Source organism: Pholcus phalangioides, unplaced genomic scaffold, assembly GCF_987345545.1.
Source record: "Pholcus phalangioides strain wild (caught in Gottingen) unplaced genomic scaffold, Ppha-v1.0 ptg000002l_1, whole genome shotgun sequence".
Taxonomy (NCBI): domain Eukaryota; kingdom Metazoa; phylum Arthropoda; class Arachnida; order Araneae; family Pholcidae; genus Pholcus; species Pholcus phalangioides.
The window spans coordinates 5,434,876-5,452,676 of record NW_028301595.1 but is presented as its reverse complement, the minus strand read 5'-3'; the positions used below and the strand labels follow the sequence as shown (position 1 = coordinate 5,452,676).

Here is a 17,801-nt window from a genome sequence, read left to right as displayed (position 1 = left end):
CGTAACATTCTAGCAAATGCAATCGATCACCTTATTGGTTGCATTTTTCAAGTTGTATAAATGAACTTTCATAGTTTAATCCCGGCCTAAGTGAAGTAATAAGAGATCAAAAAAGGTAAAAAATTGCTATTATTTTTTCTTTTGCAATCTATAAATTTTATTAATATTGCTATTTTGATTCATACTTTAATAAATGTCATATTATACTTTAAATTTGTACGATTTTCACAACATTGCACATTAAAACTGACGGCACTCCCGTCATAACTTTTCGACATGAGGTGACACAGGGCCGTCCTAAGAGAATCGTGGGCCCCGGGACAAGTGGTTTTTGAGACCCTACCTTGTAAATTCTAGATAATTTCAACTGGAACTCATTTTTGTGAGGCCCCTCGGGTGGGCCCGTGCGTTAAGACGGCACTGAGGTGACGACTTAATCAGGTTTTACTGTATATGACACCCATATTTGTTATGGACATATTTTTCCTCAGCCACCTCGTTGAGCATTTTGCCTGTTGTGGGGTGGCCTAGTACTTGTTATAAAAGAAAAAAATTGATTTAAATCCTGGGTCAAGGTAGAAAATATTTACTGTAGGACAAAGCAGGGCCCTAACCAGAAATTTCATCCATGGGGGAGGGGGGGGGGGGGCCTCAATCAAAATGAGATATGGTTAAAATTTTCGAGAGCAAGCACGTAGATTGGTAAGTAGGCATTTCTAGCCAGGTAGGTGTTTGGGGGGGGGGGGAGAGAAGACGGCCCTGGAACAATACGACTTGATGTGTGTGAACCACGTGTTTTTTCAAAAATCAGCCATTTTCTAACATTTCCGGGGATAGAAGCCCCCCCCCCCTCGTTAGGGAGAAAACCCAGCACATATCACGTAGCTGCTGAAAGCATGGAGTAATGTATAATCGGTTTAGAAAAAAAAACTTTCAGAACGTCTTTTTCATTATGACGAGCGAAAACAAAAAATTTCGCATCACAGATAATACCACGCACACACAATGCATCGCTCAGCAATCCCCCCCCCCGTACGAATATAACGTCCATCGCGAAACCCTCTCTTCAAATTTGGAACGAACGCGATTGCTCAATTTTTCCGCACACACTTTAAAATAATGCATCGTATATGATAACATTTACAAAAAAAAAAAACGCATTTCGTCAACAAAACCAAGCTTGAAATCGTTACGAACACGTGCGCTGGCAGACGTTCCAGTAGCGCCATCTGCCGACGGAGAACCAACGATAATCCCGAAAATGCATAAGAAAAGATCGCGTACATACATCTACTAATAATATCCACGACTAACACACACCGTATGGCTCCGCAGAATTTCTCATCTACAGAAAAAAAAAAAAGAAAGCTTCCGCGATGAAGAGGACATTTTAGAAATAACAAGAGATGGATTACGCACCTGTACAAGTCTTTTTCCGACGAAGGGTACACGTTGTAACCGAAGGACTGATCGGGTCCCGTGACAGCGGCGTCGAGGACCTTGCACGCCGCCTGCCACGCGAGATCGCCACCTTCCGAGGCAGTGGCGGAGTTGCCGCCGCTACCTTCCTCCAGCATGCTGCCGCCACTGCTCGGGTAGAAGACCGGGGCGGCAGCGGCCGTGTCGCCCCAACGACCGTAGGAGGACATCGCGACCAACGACCACCGTCCAGTTGTTGTCCTCTTTCGCACGCGTCACCAGAACAAAAACGCCGTTAATCCTTTGGGTCCCGTCAACACTTAACATCGTACACCGGCACACCCGACCACGTCCATGTATCTGCTCTGGCTGCGGTGGTGGTACGCCACTGTGGCCGGAGGGGTCACGGATGCATCCGACGAAAAACAATGAGAGAATCCGGAGCACACGTTGGCGTAAAGGAGCATCCGTTGGACAAACAAAAGGCCGATTTGAAAAAAAAAGACAGCGGCGCGCACTCCTCACTCACGCACACACACCACAACACACAGACCGAGAGGCAGACGACGAATAAACTGGTACAACAAACTATTTAGAGAAGAAGAGAGAAACAACGTGCTAGTTCACCCAGCGCCGAGAGAGGAACCCACAGAAAAAGAGACACACACACACTATCGCGATAACAATGGCAGCCGGCTGACTGGAGGGCTGCCTACCTCCTCTTTTTTTTCCCCCTCGCACTGTCCCCCTCCCCTTCTCCTCCCTCTGTGCCCACTATATATACCCATACAGATATATACACATACACATCTGCTGCTATACCCTCTTCTTTCCCCCCCCCAACCAACCTCCTTACACAACTCCACCTTCTACTCACCAAAGGTCGTTTCGGCGATGGCAACGAACCACGCCAACGTCGCCAAACTAGACTTTTCTTTTTTGTTTGTTTCCCGGAAAAAGATATTTTTTAGGATATTTTTTTTTTCTATAAAAACATTTCGGGATTTTCCCGGAAAAATAACGATTCACGGAAAGAACATGGAGGGAGGGAGGGGGGTCTGAAGGTGCCTCAGAGGGAAAGAAAGCTGAACGAATCTTATTATTTTGTTTGTTTTTTTTTTTTTACTTTTTGCAAATATAGATTTATTTTAAAAAAAAGCCCGAAAAATCCTGTGGCCCGAGGAGGCCCCCCCAAATATTCTAGCCTTTGCGTGGCGCCATGGCCCCCACATCCTGTAGCGGGGCCCCTAGGCTGGGATCTTTTGCGGGCCCCTCGGTCAGACTTTTAACGGGCCCTTTCTGTAGTTAATTTATAGCGTAAAAAAAGTAAAAAAATGATAACCATCCCGGGCCCCAGGGCTAGAGCCCTGTCGGCCCCCCCCCCATGTGGGGGCCATGGGTGGCGCTCTCAAACAGTCAGTCTGTTGCACAGTCAAACACCTATGCTCGATCCATGCAATTCCCTTAGGATAAGATCTTTGGCAGGCCTCCGGCCATGCTTTTTCAGAGACCCTTCTGTAGAGAACAATTTACGAAGAGGAAAAAAAATGCCTGCAGAGGATTTACAGTGTGCAAAAGAACGAAAAATGATGAGAATCATCCCCGGTACCCCGAAGGACCAGAACTTGAGAGGGGCAACTGCCTCGGGCAGAAAAATTTAGGGGGCGGCCGTTTCAGGTGGGATTAAACAACACTGTTATAAAATTATCTAATTTTAAAGTTGTATGGGAACCTAGTTACGGCTCTGGCCCCCGCACGGCTGTAGGCCCAGCAGTTCTCAACCTTTGCTAGCCAGCGGCCCGATTTTATTAATTTTTGCGAGTGGAAGAAGCTGGTGGAAGGACACGACCAACGGAAAAAGAATGACGAAAAAATCGGGCCGCGAGTTATTAGCCGTTAAAGCATTTAAATTGACAGAAACTGGTTAAAATAGCTCATAAAAGGCATTTTCTTTTGATGTTTTAATTTTTCACAGAAATATTATTTTTCTATAATTTTTGGTCGGCTTGGGGGTGCACGAGCCTCCTATGCCCACCCCCTTCCTGCTCATGCCTCTGCTCACGAGTAGGAAGAGGTTTGAGACCTCTGCAGCAGAATGTCCCTTCTACCCCGAAAAACCGTGTTCGGACATGAATAACTTTGCACTATTTGCTTGGGGTGGGGATGTAAATGTCACGTCAATTTCATAGTCTTGATGGAAAAATCACCATTACCGCGAACGCGTGGTAGAATAAATTCGAATTTTCAAAATCCAACTGTGTGCGCAGCCTATGGTGACATGAAGAGGTCCTGGGAAAAGCATCCCTCAGCCTCTCCAACACCTGTTCGAGAATGGACCAGAATCGAAGATATTTCGTTAGCAAATTTTTTTATTATACTGTTTAATTATAGAATTTTCTGGGGTTTATATGCTGTCTCAATCGAATTCTGATAACATAATGCGTTTTGGAGGTCAGCAATTAAAAATTCCTTTGGAAAAGATTCCTTGTGCGCCCCCTTCCCTCAAACCCGCTGAGTGTCCTCCACAAAAGTCACTCCTACGTACCAGGGGCGGCTTAAAGGCTTTAGTTAGACTGCAAAATTTTTAAAAACCTCACACAGTAAAAATTCACATGGCATCACGCTCTTGAACCATACCTTAACAACGGAGATACCGTCGTGAAAACTTGAGGGGAATAGAAAGGGCCTGGGACTAGAAATAAGAATGTAATCTACCAGGGGCGGCTCGAGACAGAATTTCTACCCGTGTGGCACTTATTTTTTCAGTTATCTGCCTATCCCCTCCCCCATGGCCCCCACATCCTATGTTAGTGCCCCTAGGCTGAAATATTTCGCGGGCTCCAAAAGCCAGACATTTCATTGGGGCCCCTTCTAGAGTTATTTTATAGGGTGGAAAAAGAAAAAAAATGATAACAGAGGATAGACCCGGGCCCCGGATAGCAATATTTCTGTTAGCCCCACCCGCACAACTTATCCCAATAATTTTTAACAAAAAGAAAAGTTTTAAATTCCCCCCCCCCCTTTACATCTTGGATGGTTTAAGAGAGAACAGAAATAATTAGCTTTGATTTATTTTAAAATTAATTATTTCATTATTTATTTCAAACTATTTTTTTTTCTTTGATCTATGATTCGCAATGGCCTAAGAGGCTCCCCCTGTAATCTATCACAAGGGGCAAGTGTACAGTTTGGCTCCCCTCATGGCCCCCACAAACAGGGGGCTGACAGGGCTCTAGTCCTGGGGTGGGGACAGTTCTCATAATTTTTTGCCTTTTCACGCTATAAATTAACTACAGAAGGGGCCCGTGAAAAGTCTGACAGGGGGGGCCCGCAAAAGATCCCAGCCTAGGGACCCCGCTCCAGGATGTGGGGGCCATGGCTATCCTCACCTAGTATTTTTTCCAGAACGGGTTGAATGAATGCAAAAGAAAAATCTGGCTTCTCACTGGTCCGGTCCCTTGGAGAACCAGAAACACCTTTGATATAAGCGCCCGAGTAAGCGCCTTGTAATAGCGCCCGAGTGGCGAAATGCTCGTCTTCCACTATGAAGGTTATCATCAAGGTCCATGGGTTCGAATCCGGGCATTCAACGCCAGAAGCAAGTTCTTTACCTACCGAACCTAGGGCGACCACCGATGGATGGAGCCTTCATTTCCCACCCAATTCCATCGGTTGGAAATTGAAGTATGGCGATATATGATCGGAGTTGGCGTGCGGTAAAGTAGAAGCACCTTTGAAATAAATTTCTTAATAAAAATCAGTGTTCTCTGGCATTATTAAGAACGATAAAATAATTCTGGACCAAAAATCAGAAAAATCCTGCTTTAAAAGCCGGATGTATGGTCACGGACATTTTCCACGCTGAAAAATTGTGTGTACGGCTTTCTTCTGAAAAAAAAAAAAAAATCAGGTTTATCTCGATGTCCCCAGACCGGATCCTTGTCCGCTTCCCACCAGGGTCACTTTTAGGGGCGGCACATGAGGCTTCGCACCCGGGCGGCTGGTAAACTCGGTGCTACGTACCCTATTCCATCCCCTTCCCCGTCACTGAAGGCAATAGAATTAAATATAGCCATACTGCTATAATACAGAGGTTTTCACGTGTCCTGAGGACACCCGGGGGTAGGGCCGTATGAAAGATCGACCTTTGGAAGGAGCACAAAAATATCTTCCAGAGAAATTTTGAGTTACCACACCTTCAAAAAGCATTTAAATCAACGGAAATTTACTAAGATAGCAAATAAAAGGCAAGGCGTTGGTGGACCCACGGGATGTGTTTCATAACAGGAGGAGCTACAGCACTCACAAGGGATACCATGCTCCCACGGTTTCTGACTAAGGGGTGTTGCGGTAAGTGCAAATCGAAAAACACGGCTATAATATGACAATATGGTACTCTTGCTACTCAATGTACTGTCCTTGACAACCTAAAGACGTCATACAAATTGACTCGCAAAGAAGAAAATGATGTCCTAAAACAAGGCCCATGCAAAAAACTGAACACACATCTCAGTAGAGCATCCTAGACAAAAAATCATGGAACGTTTCATCAACTAACTGATCTTCATGACACAAATTGAATCCTTGATTAAAATCTTTCTCTCATCTACTTCGCACCCGATGACCAACGGCTGAATCCCACTAGAGCACAATGGCCGACACGTCGAATGTTTCACACAATCAAACAGACAAGACACAGAATGCCATCACGAGAAGTAGATAGAAAGAATGCAAAGACAATGGTGATGTGGCCACTGGCAACATCACTCTCCCCTTCCCTTCTTATACCACCTCCTCCATCACCTAGAAGACAAGGGAGGCTAGTGACCCTTCACCAACCACATCAGGCTGAAGAGATCTTTTGTTTCGGTATGTTCCCAGAGATGGGCAAGGAGGAAGAAGAGTGGACAATTCTATTTTGATGATGAAAATGCTTTCAACCGACCTCTTCTTCTTTCCACGAATCCCTCCCTCATTTTCCCAATATCACAATGGGTCATTCAGGGGGAAGACCCACAATCCCACTCAAGGTCTCTCTTCTTCCCGAAAGTTCCCAAACCACCCGACCGACCTCGCCAATGACACACCGTGTGTGTATGTGTGTGTGTGATCTGGGGAATACTCTTCTCTCCCCTCCAACACAGATACACGTATGGGTTCAACAAGGGGGAGCTCTTCTTCTCCACGAAGCTAGCTAGTATCCTCTATTTCCCTTTTCTGCCCTATCTCCTCTACATTCAAAGCTGTACCAGGGTTTCTACAAAACATCCTGTGACAGGAAAACTACACACACACAAGAAACTACAGAATGCATAATAATGTATATATAGAAAAAAAATGAATAGAGGTTACTATAAATTGGCAATCATCTGCTCCAATAGACTTCGCTTATGTAAACGAGATTCTGCGATATTCATACACAAGGGTTCTCAAAATGATAGAGTTCCTAATTCGACACCCAGTTAGTCAGTACATTCTACGTTATTAGGCAACCTCCCTCGACATGATGCCGGTTATGTTTTTGACGTCATTTTCAAACAGAATGGCTGCTGCCGTCTCAAAACGCGTTCCGTTTCGTACAACTGATAAGTACCAGAGTTTTCTGGACTGTTCCTCTCACGCATGACGCAAAAAACACAGATAGACGTTCCCCCAATAACGCAAATATAAATAAATAAAATGAAAAAAGACAAAGAAGTTTTTCCTTTGACGCATTACAGTAAAGCTCGTGGATCACGGTGTAGTTATTAGTGGTTGCTTTTTTGCGGCAACCAGAGATCTCTTCTCTGCGTTCTCCTCCACTGACTGACGTACTACTCGATGATACAAAACGCCTGACAAAACAACTCGATGCCGCAAAACACACGTGACGAGCTTCATCTGCCAGCGGCTAAAAGGACACAAGAAAGAAAGAAAGAAAAAACAAAAAAAAAACAAGAAAGAACGATTGCAAAAGAAAAATAAACCCTGTGCGTTTGTGTGATATAATCGAGAGCGAGAAATACGCCAGCCACGTACGATGTCGATTGCAATATCGTTGAATTTGATAAGCGCGAATTGGGAAAAAGAAATATGTTCTTTTTCGTTCAAAATGAGATGTCATGTAAACCATGTAATTCCTTTTCTTAATTCAACAAACACCACCTTTTTCACAGTCATCACTAGAGCCCGGATTATACGCAAGTGCATATGTAATTGCATATTTTAGCACTTTTTATTGTAAGTGCACATAAATGCATGAAATCATCGAAGTTTTAGAAAAAGCGCGAATTTTTAGGATTATTTTTTCCTATTTATCGCATTGTTTGTAAGATCATTTTTATCTTTTTATTTTTCAAATTTCTTTAATTTCTTCAAGAAAATATTTCTCCATTTGGTATTGTTCATTTCATGGCATATTTTCAGGCATTTTTAAATGCAGATAATGCACTCTGTGCGCGTCTAAAACACATTCATAAAAGAAAAAAACATTATATGTTATCAGATCACCTGTTTTGTTATTCTCATAGAGTAGCGAGAATTCATCAGAGTATAACTGAACACCGGCGAAATATGGTTTAAGAGTACCATTCACTGAATTAAATAATCTGATATCGTATACAGTATCAGATATGCGCAAAAATGAACACTTCTAAACGCGAGTGTTAATTTTTGCGCATATTTTTATAGTTTTACTGCATATTATTTTCTCTTGGGTTAGGCCATACTTCAGTGCTTTTAATATGCATATTTATCTTACGTATTTCTCAGGTCCAACATCATTTTCCTCGATTTCCAGCGATTTTAGCTACAATTAAGGGATTTTGCTGACTTCAACGTTTTTGATGACAATTGGTGACGTCCCGTTTTTAAGATTCCAGTTAGCCAATAATTTTTCTCACTGAAATATGGTCATTTGAATTTTTTTTCCCGTCAAATACATTCTGATTCACTGCAATTTGTATCACCCTATATTTCTCCACCCTTCATGTTTTGCATGATTTTAATTTGTCATAAATTACATCTTTTCGTTACAATAAATAATATCCCGTATTTAGGATCGCAATTTCCCGCATTTTCCTTGATGAGGTATGGCGAATCCAAGAATGAAAGCACCTATAATTTTTATTTGAACCCCATATGAATACGTAATATCAATTACAAAAATTGAATAATTTTTCATTCAGTTAGAATCGAATTACCAAGTCTACCTTAAGAACACCTGTGCTATCGTCGCGGACCATAGGTTGAGAAACGCTGTTATAAGATAATATAAAAGTTAAATTTCTGTTGCAACTTCAGAACAAGGTGGCTATGTTTCAACTATAGAAATGATGATTATCCCAAATAATACAACAAATAGAATTATTCGCAACAGGAAGGACCCTCGCAGATCATTTTCTCTACGGGCTCCGCGTCTAGTAATGTTGGCCCTGGAATTGATCTAACCCTGAGGGTCTACTAACATTTTATTTTGGGCTTGAAATCAATTCAACTTGGATAATGTTACAGCTATTTTAAACTATAATTAAAACAGTAGACGGGATTAAGCGCAACCACACACACAATTTTTAGCTAGTTTTTAGATCCTTAATACCTTAGTTTTTACTTATTTTTTTTCGTTCAATAAATTATAAATGCCTTTTTCTAGTACATACTTTAGGCATTTTTAGTGCCTTTTATCTGCTTATTCTGACCAAATGTTTAAACTTAAGGGATCTAGTTATCAGAAACAACGAGCCCCGATGTGGATGTGGTCACATTAAGCAGCCGGCATACACTGTTTCTTTCTATTCTAATGATTATTTTGGAAACTTCACCGAACCCAGAGGGCCCAAAGACTACTTTCAGAAAACTACTAAAGCGAAAATTTCTGTCATCGAAAGAAGTAAATTTCATTAAAAAAAGTATTTTTGTCCGAATTCACTGTTGAAAATATAATATTACTACACGTAGTAATCGAATCCTACTTTCTCTGCCCCCTTTTCCAAAAAAAAACACACACACACACACACACACACAATAGATTACCAATCGTGCCAACCGAGGGAAATGAAGCGCCAAAGAAGACTCGCAAATCCCGCAGATACATACTATTGCGAGAGGTCCCCCTACCCCACCTCCACCACCGATACATTAGTAGTAGTGGCAGCATCGGCGGCGGCGGCGGCAGTTCCGTACGGGAGTGACGACATAGCGAGAGCGTGGGTTGCATCCAGACGTCACAGTAGTACCCAACTGTCAACATTAGCACAGGAGAAAGCATCACCAGCCAGAGAGAGACGGGGGGAGAAAAGGACACAAGAAAGCTTACAAGTGAGGCATGGGGGGAGGAGGAGCACGCGTGGGACACAAAGAGATCTATGCATGAAGCTAGAGCAGGGCGGAGGTGCAGAAAAAAGAGAGGGGAGGGACAAGAAATATATTGCACGGCAGGAGAGAAGGGGGTGAGACTTGGCATTCATTCCGGGTGGGTGTCACAACAAGTAAAGGCGATAGAGACGGGGGAAAAAGAGTTTGAGTCGGGACTGGCTGGCACACAATAGGCACTGAAAGCAAAGGTCGTGTTATTATTATTATATAAGATACCCAAAAACTACGGTAGGGAGAAAATAATAACAAAAAAGACACCATGAGTACTTTGAACCTAGAGAGAGAGAGAGAGAGCTAAGTGACTAAAAGTTGCTGGGATAGATAGATAATGCCATTGCAAGAAGGAAAAGAGGGGATATGTACAGAATATATCTATACACGCAGACCCTCACTTTCCAGAATGCATTCATAGGTATGCACGTGTAGGTGGATCCTCTCCTTAGAACGGGTTATTTTTAGTTAACGCGGAATTCAGTTCAAGAGAGGATACGAGGAAGGAGAAAGAGAAATGAAGACGAAGAAACTCTCGAAGATACATATTTTAGGACTCGGATATTTATATCCAACGTCACGTGTGATAGAACTTATAAGAAAAAAAACAAAAAAACTCTTAACTACCTACTCATCTAATAATAGTAAATGGAGGTTGAAGTACCAATAATACTGTGCATCCGAGTTTTGTATTAGAACTCAACCAATTCTATTCAATTTATTAGTAAAAAAATGTTCTCAAAACCGATGTTCAGCCAAATTTCTATTTCTCGAAAAACTCTATACGAGGAGCTCATTTTCAAAAGGGCATTTCCACTTCTTTTTTTTTTTTCCGAAATGCATTTTTCAACGGTTTATGAATCTTTGGGATAAGCTCTGTCAAATCATGAAACCGGAATTATTCAAATGGGAATATTTTTGGTAGAAATTACAATGTAAAGTTAATCGTTTCCATCGAAAAAAAAGGAAATATCCAACTTTTTCATACATTTCGGTATTTTTCCTCTTGATAACGGACAAACACGGAACCGAAAATTTTGTCCGCCAACGAGAAGTGATCGTTAATGGATAATAAGATTGTCCGTCAGTGGTGGTGTCCGTTATGAAAGGTTCCACTGTAGAATGATCGTGTTTCTCATGGTAATGACGAGATGGTGGTAATAAGAGTACCTTCCTGGCCTAGTTAAAATCTTCTGGAATCAACAAGTGACGTAAAAATTTCCAATTTCTCAGATCTGACCAGCTCAAAATTTAATCAAAAGGTAACATTTTCCCACTAATTTTCTTTCAAAAACGGAACATTTCCAAAATTCAAATGTGGATAACTCTCTTGAATGTTGATCAATAAACATAGCGTTTAAATATTCTTCTACCATTCCTACATGCTGCTACCTATTGGGCTGTTTTCTGCTTTAAAGCAAACGTATTCATAAAACGGTTTTTTTTACTTCTGTAAATTTAGCAAAAGTAGAAAGGTTCCCTTTTGAAAAACAGCTCCTCATATCTCGAAGAAAAAAAAATCACTGCATTTACTGTACAATGTTATCAATGCATTTTCACCTCTCTGTCTCGAAGTATTTTTTTTTTTTTTGAAAACTTTATCTCGACGGCAAAAGTGTAAGCAGAAAGGAGCACGGGGGCCCGTGCTTCCCTCAAGACGATGAAAATTGTAAATGTTTCTAAATATCTTCGTAAAATGAGGTAAACACCGGAAGAAAATACATTTATATGCTATGTTAATCGATTTCTGTTAATTCAAAATGAGTTTTGGAAAAAAAAACGGTTGGTAACCGAGAATTCTCTAGAAGAAATTAATTGTACCCTGCTTCAAAGGTCGATCCTGTGTACGCCCCTGCTAGAAGGCCAAGTCACGATGATTGTAAAAGGATAAACTAGGAAACACCGTATCTTTGGCGTAAATCTGGCTTTTTCCCGGAGGATATAAGAAATATAAATAAACTGATATAAGAAAGGATTATTCGTATAATGGAATTATATACAACCCATTGTGATGGTGGATACTATGATTGACAGGAGGGGGTATTTCACTTTTAAAAAAAGTGTAGTAGCATAGGCGAGAGGTCGCAAGTGAACTATGCCCCCTTCCTTACGTCACACAAATCAACCATACATTCAGCAATAATTTCGGAACGAGTCAAGGTGACACAAGTTTGTAGTGAACATTTCCACAAAATTGGAAGATAAAATTTCCACTCATGTGCTCATAGCATAGATGCACAAAACCAACACCTTCTAAAGCTTAGAATAAGTATAAGGTAACCATAATCATTAGTTTTTATTACTTTTATCTCAGTGTATATTAGTTTTTTCGTGATAATTTCTTTAATTTTGGGTTGCTATATTTCGGTTATATTTCATATCCATATTGGCATCTTTTTTTCAGGGACCTCATTGACCATTTTGCCTGTTGCGGCCCTTATACTTGTACCCTATGAAAGTGTTCTCTTTAAACGGCATTGGCGACATATCTCGCCTCCTTAAAGGAATTCCTATTTTAGCATTGACAAGCCCAGGTACTTTGTAACGTTATTTCTCACACTGGAACACTTTTCCATATGCATTTTAGTTTGCACCTGCTGAAAATCGGAGGAAAGCCTACTTCATCGAAAAATATATTGCATTTTGAAAGGGGTTTAGTGATTTCTGCTGTACCGCTTAAAGGGTTAATGAAGTTGCCGAGACGCTATTTTCTCATGTAGTAGACAAAAATGTTCTGCGGGGAAACTACTTTACAGGGTGGAACAGTCAACTGAGTTTTAATCATTAAACGGTCAACTGAATTTCGTTCATTAAGTAATCAATCAGAATTATTCCGCTGAGAATAAATGCTTATACACGCGTTTTATCGTGGCACTAACAATGCCAATTCAAAAGCGACACTGACAGTAGCGTAAATTTGGTGGCACCCGACTAGTAATGCTTCCTCTCAATATAACGACAACTCCTCTACAGCGATATTTTTCCTTCGTCCGCCGAGTATCGTTATATCGAGGTTTCATTGTATATGACACATCCTCAGCTCCCTCATGTAGCTACAGGGTCATAAGAGTTCCACTGCTGAAATCGCAAAAAAAAAAAAACTCCCATATAGAGAGAGGGCCAAGTTATGAAATCGAAGAAAAACAGAACTCTTAATCAAGTGAAACGAAGTCATAACAATGGTAGCAGATACTTCTTCCCGCTTTGGACTTGGATTAATAAAGTTCGAAACCATCCAAGGAGAAAAAAAATAATAACAACACGGAAAAGGGAGGTTCGTATTTGTGTACTGACTATTGAAAGGCAAAACACGCTTTGCAACTATTTTTTTAATATATATTTTTTTTCATTCTGAAAAAAGGAACTATTTCCTCATCAGCAGAGCAGGTAAGAGTTTTAAATAAAGAAGAACAAAAAAAAAAAGAAAAAAAAAAAAGAAAAGAAAAACTTTCCCTTTCTCGCCTGAACTGGCATTTCAGCGGAGCAATACACTGATCCCAACAGGTTAGATGGAGCGTGATGCGGTTCTTCGAGGGCACTACCAGGTCGTTCCCCCTTTATATTCCGCGGTCGTTCCATGTCATTCATTGGCTTTATTATTACTTCTTTTTTATATCTCCCTGCAAAAATTGGCGCGCGTCTCTGGTACGCAACTGAAACGTCTGTCTTCCCTTCTCTTCCTTCCCTACCTACATCATCATGAGGGTGCACACACTCTTTTCTACCATTTCTTCCTCACAAACAAGTCCATGCGACCCGAACATTCGATCAGAGATGGAAAAAAGAAAACAAAAACAAGTAGCACAAGGAGAAGGAGGGTAAAGTGCGGCCATGCAGGGCGAACGGACTGTCTGTGACCCTACAGTCACGTGACTGGTCTTTTTCGGACATTTTCCTCTTTTAAAAAAAAGTTATTTCACCCGTGGAATCAGACCAACTCACGGTTAATCGTGTCCCGCCCCCCGTCAAAGCGATGAACCAACTCGGGTAAAACACTCGGTACAAAAGAAACGACCAGGTTATTCTATCCACCGAACACACGTCGACGATGATGATGCAAAGTTTCGCCATTTAAGTGTCTTTAATTAGAATTTAAAAAAAAAAAAAATTCAATTTTACAATGGACAGATAAAAAAAAATGCATACGTATAGTTTTAGAAAGCCAACAATTTCATTAACACAATAGTAATTCATCCTTCATATTTTTCCGGTAAAATATCCGGGAAGATACTTGCACAAACGTCAACACTGGATAGGAGAAGAAGGAATCTCATTTTTTCGAAACCCCAACTCCGAGAATGCCAGGAGTTGCTAAAACAAACTCAAAAATAACAGCAGAACCTCTTCCTACATTAGCCTAGAAAATTCCAAAATTCACTTGACGTTGAGCGCGATCTGATGATAATTCAGTATGTACGAGTAGTAAGTCCTTTTTAGCATACAGCATTGAGAGTTCTTTACTCTGAATTATTCCCTGCTAGTGAATTATTATTGAAACTTTTGGGTGTATTTGATGTGAATCAATCTTCCTGTTTTTAACTCATCTCTGCTGATTGGTGAGCACGTGTTGCAGGATGCAATATTTTAAAAACCGAAGAAAGTTATATTGGCTCCATAAAATATGTACATGGTGTTCTGTTAATGGACCGACAAACTCAGAGGGTTGTTGGTAGACTTTAAGAGGAGCAAAAATTGCAACGGAACATGATGTCGCAAACCACGTTGAGAGGGTGAAAACCGCGGAAAACACGCATGCAGGTTTCGAAGTCACGCTGGAACGACAAAAAGTACAATAATAGCTACAAAAAGATTTATTCGATTAATTATTAAAAGAGTTGTTGCAAGTGGCGGCCGCTGACGCTGCTTACGTCAGATATGGTGAGCGCAAACCCACGAACGCATTCAGCGATCAACTGGCATCCACCTTTCGTCTCCACTGGACTCAGAGCCTGCACGCGTTTTTCACCCTCTCAACGTGGTTTGCGACACCATGTTCCATCGCAATTTTTGTTGCTCTTGATACCTACTAACAACCCTCTGAGTTTGTCGGTCCATTAACAGAACACCCTGTATATATTTTAATGTGAATTAAAACCCTGTCATATTTTTATGTGAATAGGATGCAACATTTTTACTATTAATAATTGAAGGGCAAAAATGGTAAATACTGTAAGAGACAAAAAAAAAAAAAAAAAAAAAAAAAAAAAAAAAAAAATTCACACACTATTTTTCAAGTTAAAGTGTCAAATGAGCAATGCTTTATAATATTCTGAACATGAAAAGCGTTGCCAGGTAGTCTAGGCACTATTCCTCTAGGTGTTTTTGAATCAGTGTTTCTCAACCTTTTTGGAAACAAGGACCAGTAAAATGTCTGAAAAAATTTGACGGGCCACTTGCGTCCCATATTAAGGGACATTCTTGTAATTTTCGTTGTAACGATTTTGTTTAATACATTTGTTCCGCGTTTTTTCAACGATAATATATTTATTTGAATTCATAATGTTTACTGAAGTCGTGGAAAACACACACACACACGCACAAAATTATAAATGATATTCATCTCACAGATTTGTCAGGTTTAACGTTTTGTCTTTAATTATTATTTTTTTTTTTTGGAACTTTAATTACGACTGGTGATTGCGCCTACTTCTGACAATGTTTTTAATGGCAATCGGTGATGTCCCGTATTTTACGGAAAAATCCCAAGTTTACCGAATTTTATTCTTCTCATCAGATTATTTGAATATTTTTTTTTCGTGAGAAATACATTTCTGTTTGTTGCGATTCGTAGTAGAGTCCTTTGTTCAGCAATTTTAAGTGATTAGCAAATCGCATTTAAAAACAATGAATTGAAATTTTTTGCAAAATTTAGTGATATCCCGTATTTAGGATCGCAATTTCCTGCGTTCGATTCGATGATGTATGGTGAACCCATTGAAAGTATAATTTTATTTTAACCCATATGGATATTACTAATATCAATTACAGTAGATGCATATCAGACCAGGGTATGTTGGATTACCGAAATCGTCGGATTACTGGAAGTTAATTGAAAAAGCCCATATAAATAATACAAATTGGGCAAAAAGTCCGTAGAAACCGCAAAAATGAATAAAAACCGGAAAAATAACCGAAATAAAAAACGGTTTGCAGGGTTAGCATCGCTAAGTCACGGGCATTTTTTTAAGACATGAAAAAAAAAACCCCTACAAAAACAGCCGATAAGTGGCGCTGACGTACACAAGTCAAAGAAAAGATGTGCAAATTAACGAACAGAATGGCTCCAAATCGTACATTACAGCAGTATGTGTTCCACATGACCACCACCACAGGGGATGTGGTGGTGGTCACATTGCAGGCGAGTCACAAATCCAGCAACGGCAGAGTGCAGCAGATCCACATACACGGTTTACACCGGTGAACTGGTTGTGTATTAGGAGCGCAATTTCTTATAACCGTCTCATTTGCATATTTCCACCGAAGTCGCTCGTACCAGCGCCACTTATCGGCTGTTTTTTTTTTCCATGTCTTAAAAAAATTCTCGTGCCCTAGCGATGCTAACCCTGCAAACCGTTTTTTATTCCGGTTATTTTTCCGGTTTTCATTCATTTTTAACGTTTCTACGGACTTTTTGCCCACCCTGTATGAACTTCCGCTCACAGACATGCACTGACATATGTTTTCCTCTTCTATGCTCGAAGAAAACTCGCCTAAAAACGCTGGATATCTGGACGGGCCAGATACAAAGGGTGAATGATTTAATCAAGTCTCTCTGCGGATCATCTTATGCCTTCGTCGGACCATAGTTTGAGAAACGCTGCTCGTAAGTTGTTCACAAAAGATCGTGTAAAAAAAGTCGAAAATGTGCGAAGTCCCTACGGGTTGCAAAAAGTTTTTTTGCAATTTCGCAACGTTTTCCATTTTATCATTTACAGCGTTTACCACTTTTACCCTTCAATTCATTTGCTTCTGTAACTGTTGTAATTTATTTATTTCACACATATCAATATAACTTGAAAGATTTAACTCTCCAAGTTTCATTCGGCAACACTGAAAAGCTGTCATCTCCTAAATGTTTCCTAGAAACACTGTTTTGCGACATGAAAGCATACGCGAAATAAAAAGTTTACGGTGTGCTAGAACAAAAACCTTTAATACTTCCGATTTTTTTACTACACTCATGTCCATAAATTAAGGATAATTCAGAATCACACGGAAATCGAAATCTAAAGTAAAAATTTCACCTGTAGAATTATCACACACATCTGCAAGAATGATATGCACATTTCAGGAAGCCACCAGATGATGCCGATAGTACGTCACAATGACGAAAGTGTAAGAGGAGGGTATATAAGGAATGGTGGCAAAGAAGTAAAATTGTTCACAAGAGTTCTGTAAGGCGCTCAGTGCCATAAGCGAATAGTTATAACACAGAGGACGCATGTGGATGATTTTTTACGTGGTAGAATTATCGGCCGCCTGGAATGTGGGCGTACTCAGATGGAAGTATCCGAGGAACTTGGAATTGCCCAAAGTGTCATCTCTAGGCTTTGGCAACTATTCCAAGATAACGGAAATGTCAGTAGACGTTACAGTACATGTCGCCCCCGAGTTACAACGCCGAATGAAGACCGGTATTTGGCAGTAACTGCCAAAAGAAGCAGACGGAGCACAGCATCCGGCCTGTCTCGTCAGCTATCTGCAGCCACTGGTACCACAGTTTCAAGGCAAACCGTGTACAGACGTTTGGGAGATATTGGTCTATATGCTCGCAGGCCTGTCAGATGTGTTCCGCTCACGGCAACTCACTGTCGGCAGCGATTAGCCTGGAGTAGAGAACATGCAATGTGGACATTCGTCACAATGGGCTTGTGTGATGTTTTCCGACGAGTCCAGGTTTAGTTTGCAGTCTGATTCACGTCGGACTTTCATATGGAGAACGCCAGGTACCCGTTACCACCAAGACAACATCATTGAACGACACCGTTACAGTGGTGCAGCATTACTCGTTTGGGGTGGAATTATACTGGGTTCCAGAA

General features: G+C 40.8%; 1 protein-coding gene across 2 annotated transcripts in view; it reads right to left on the bottom strand.

Moving 5' to 3' along the window:
- The window catches only part of LOC149089127 (zinc finger MIZ domain-containing protein 1-like), a 205,807-nt gene that overhangs the window by 33,558 nt on the left and 154,448 nt on the right, over positions 1-17,801 (bottom strand). Inside the window, exon 1 of one of the 2 annotated variants that reach the window (XM_089237283.1) lies at positions 1,420-2,095. The exons of the other annotated variant lie outside the window; for it this stretch is intronic. Coding sequence (XP_089093409.1) covers positions 1,420-1,649 — 230 coding nt within the window. The 5' untranslated portion in view covers positions 1,650-2,095. Of the gene's footprint in view, positions 1-1,419; positions 2,096-17,801 lie in introns of those variants that run through there. 2 annotated transcript variants of the gene reach the window in all.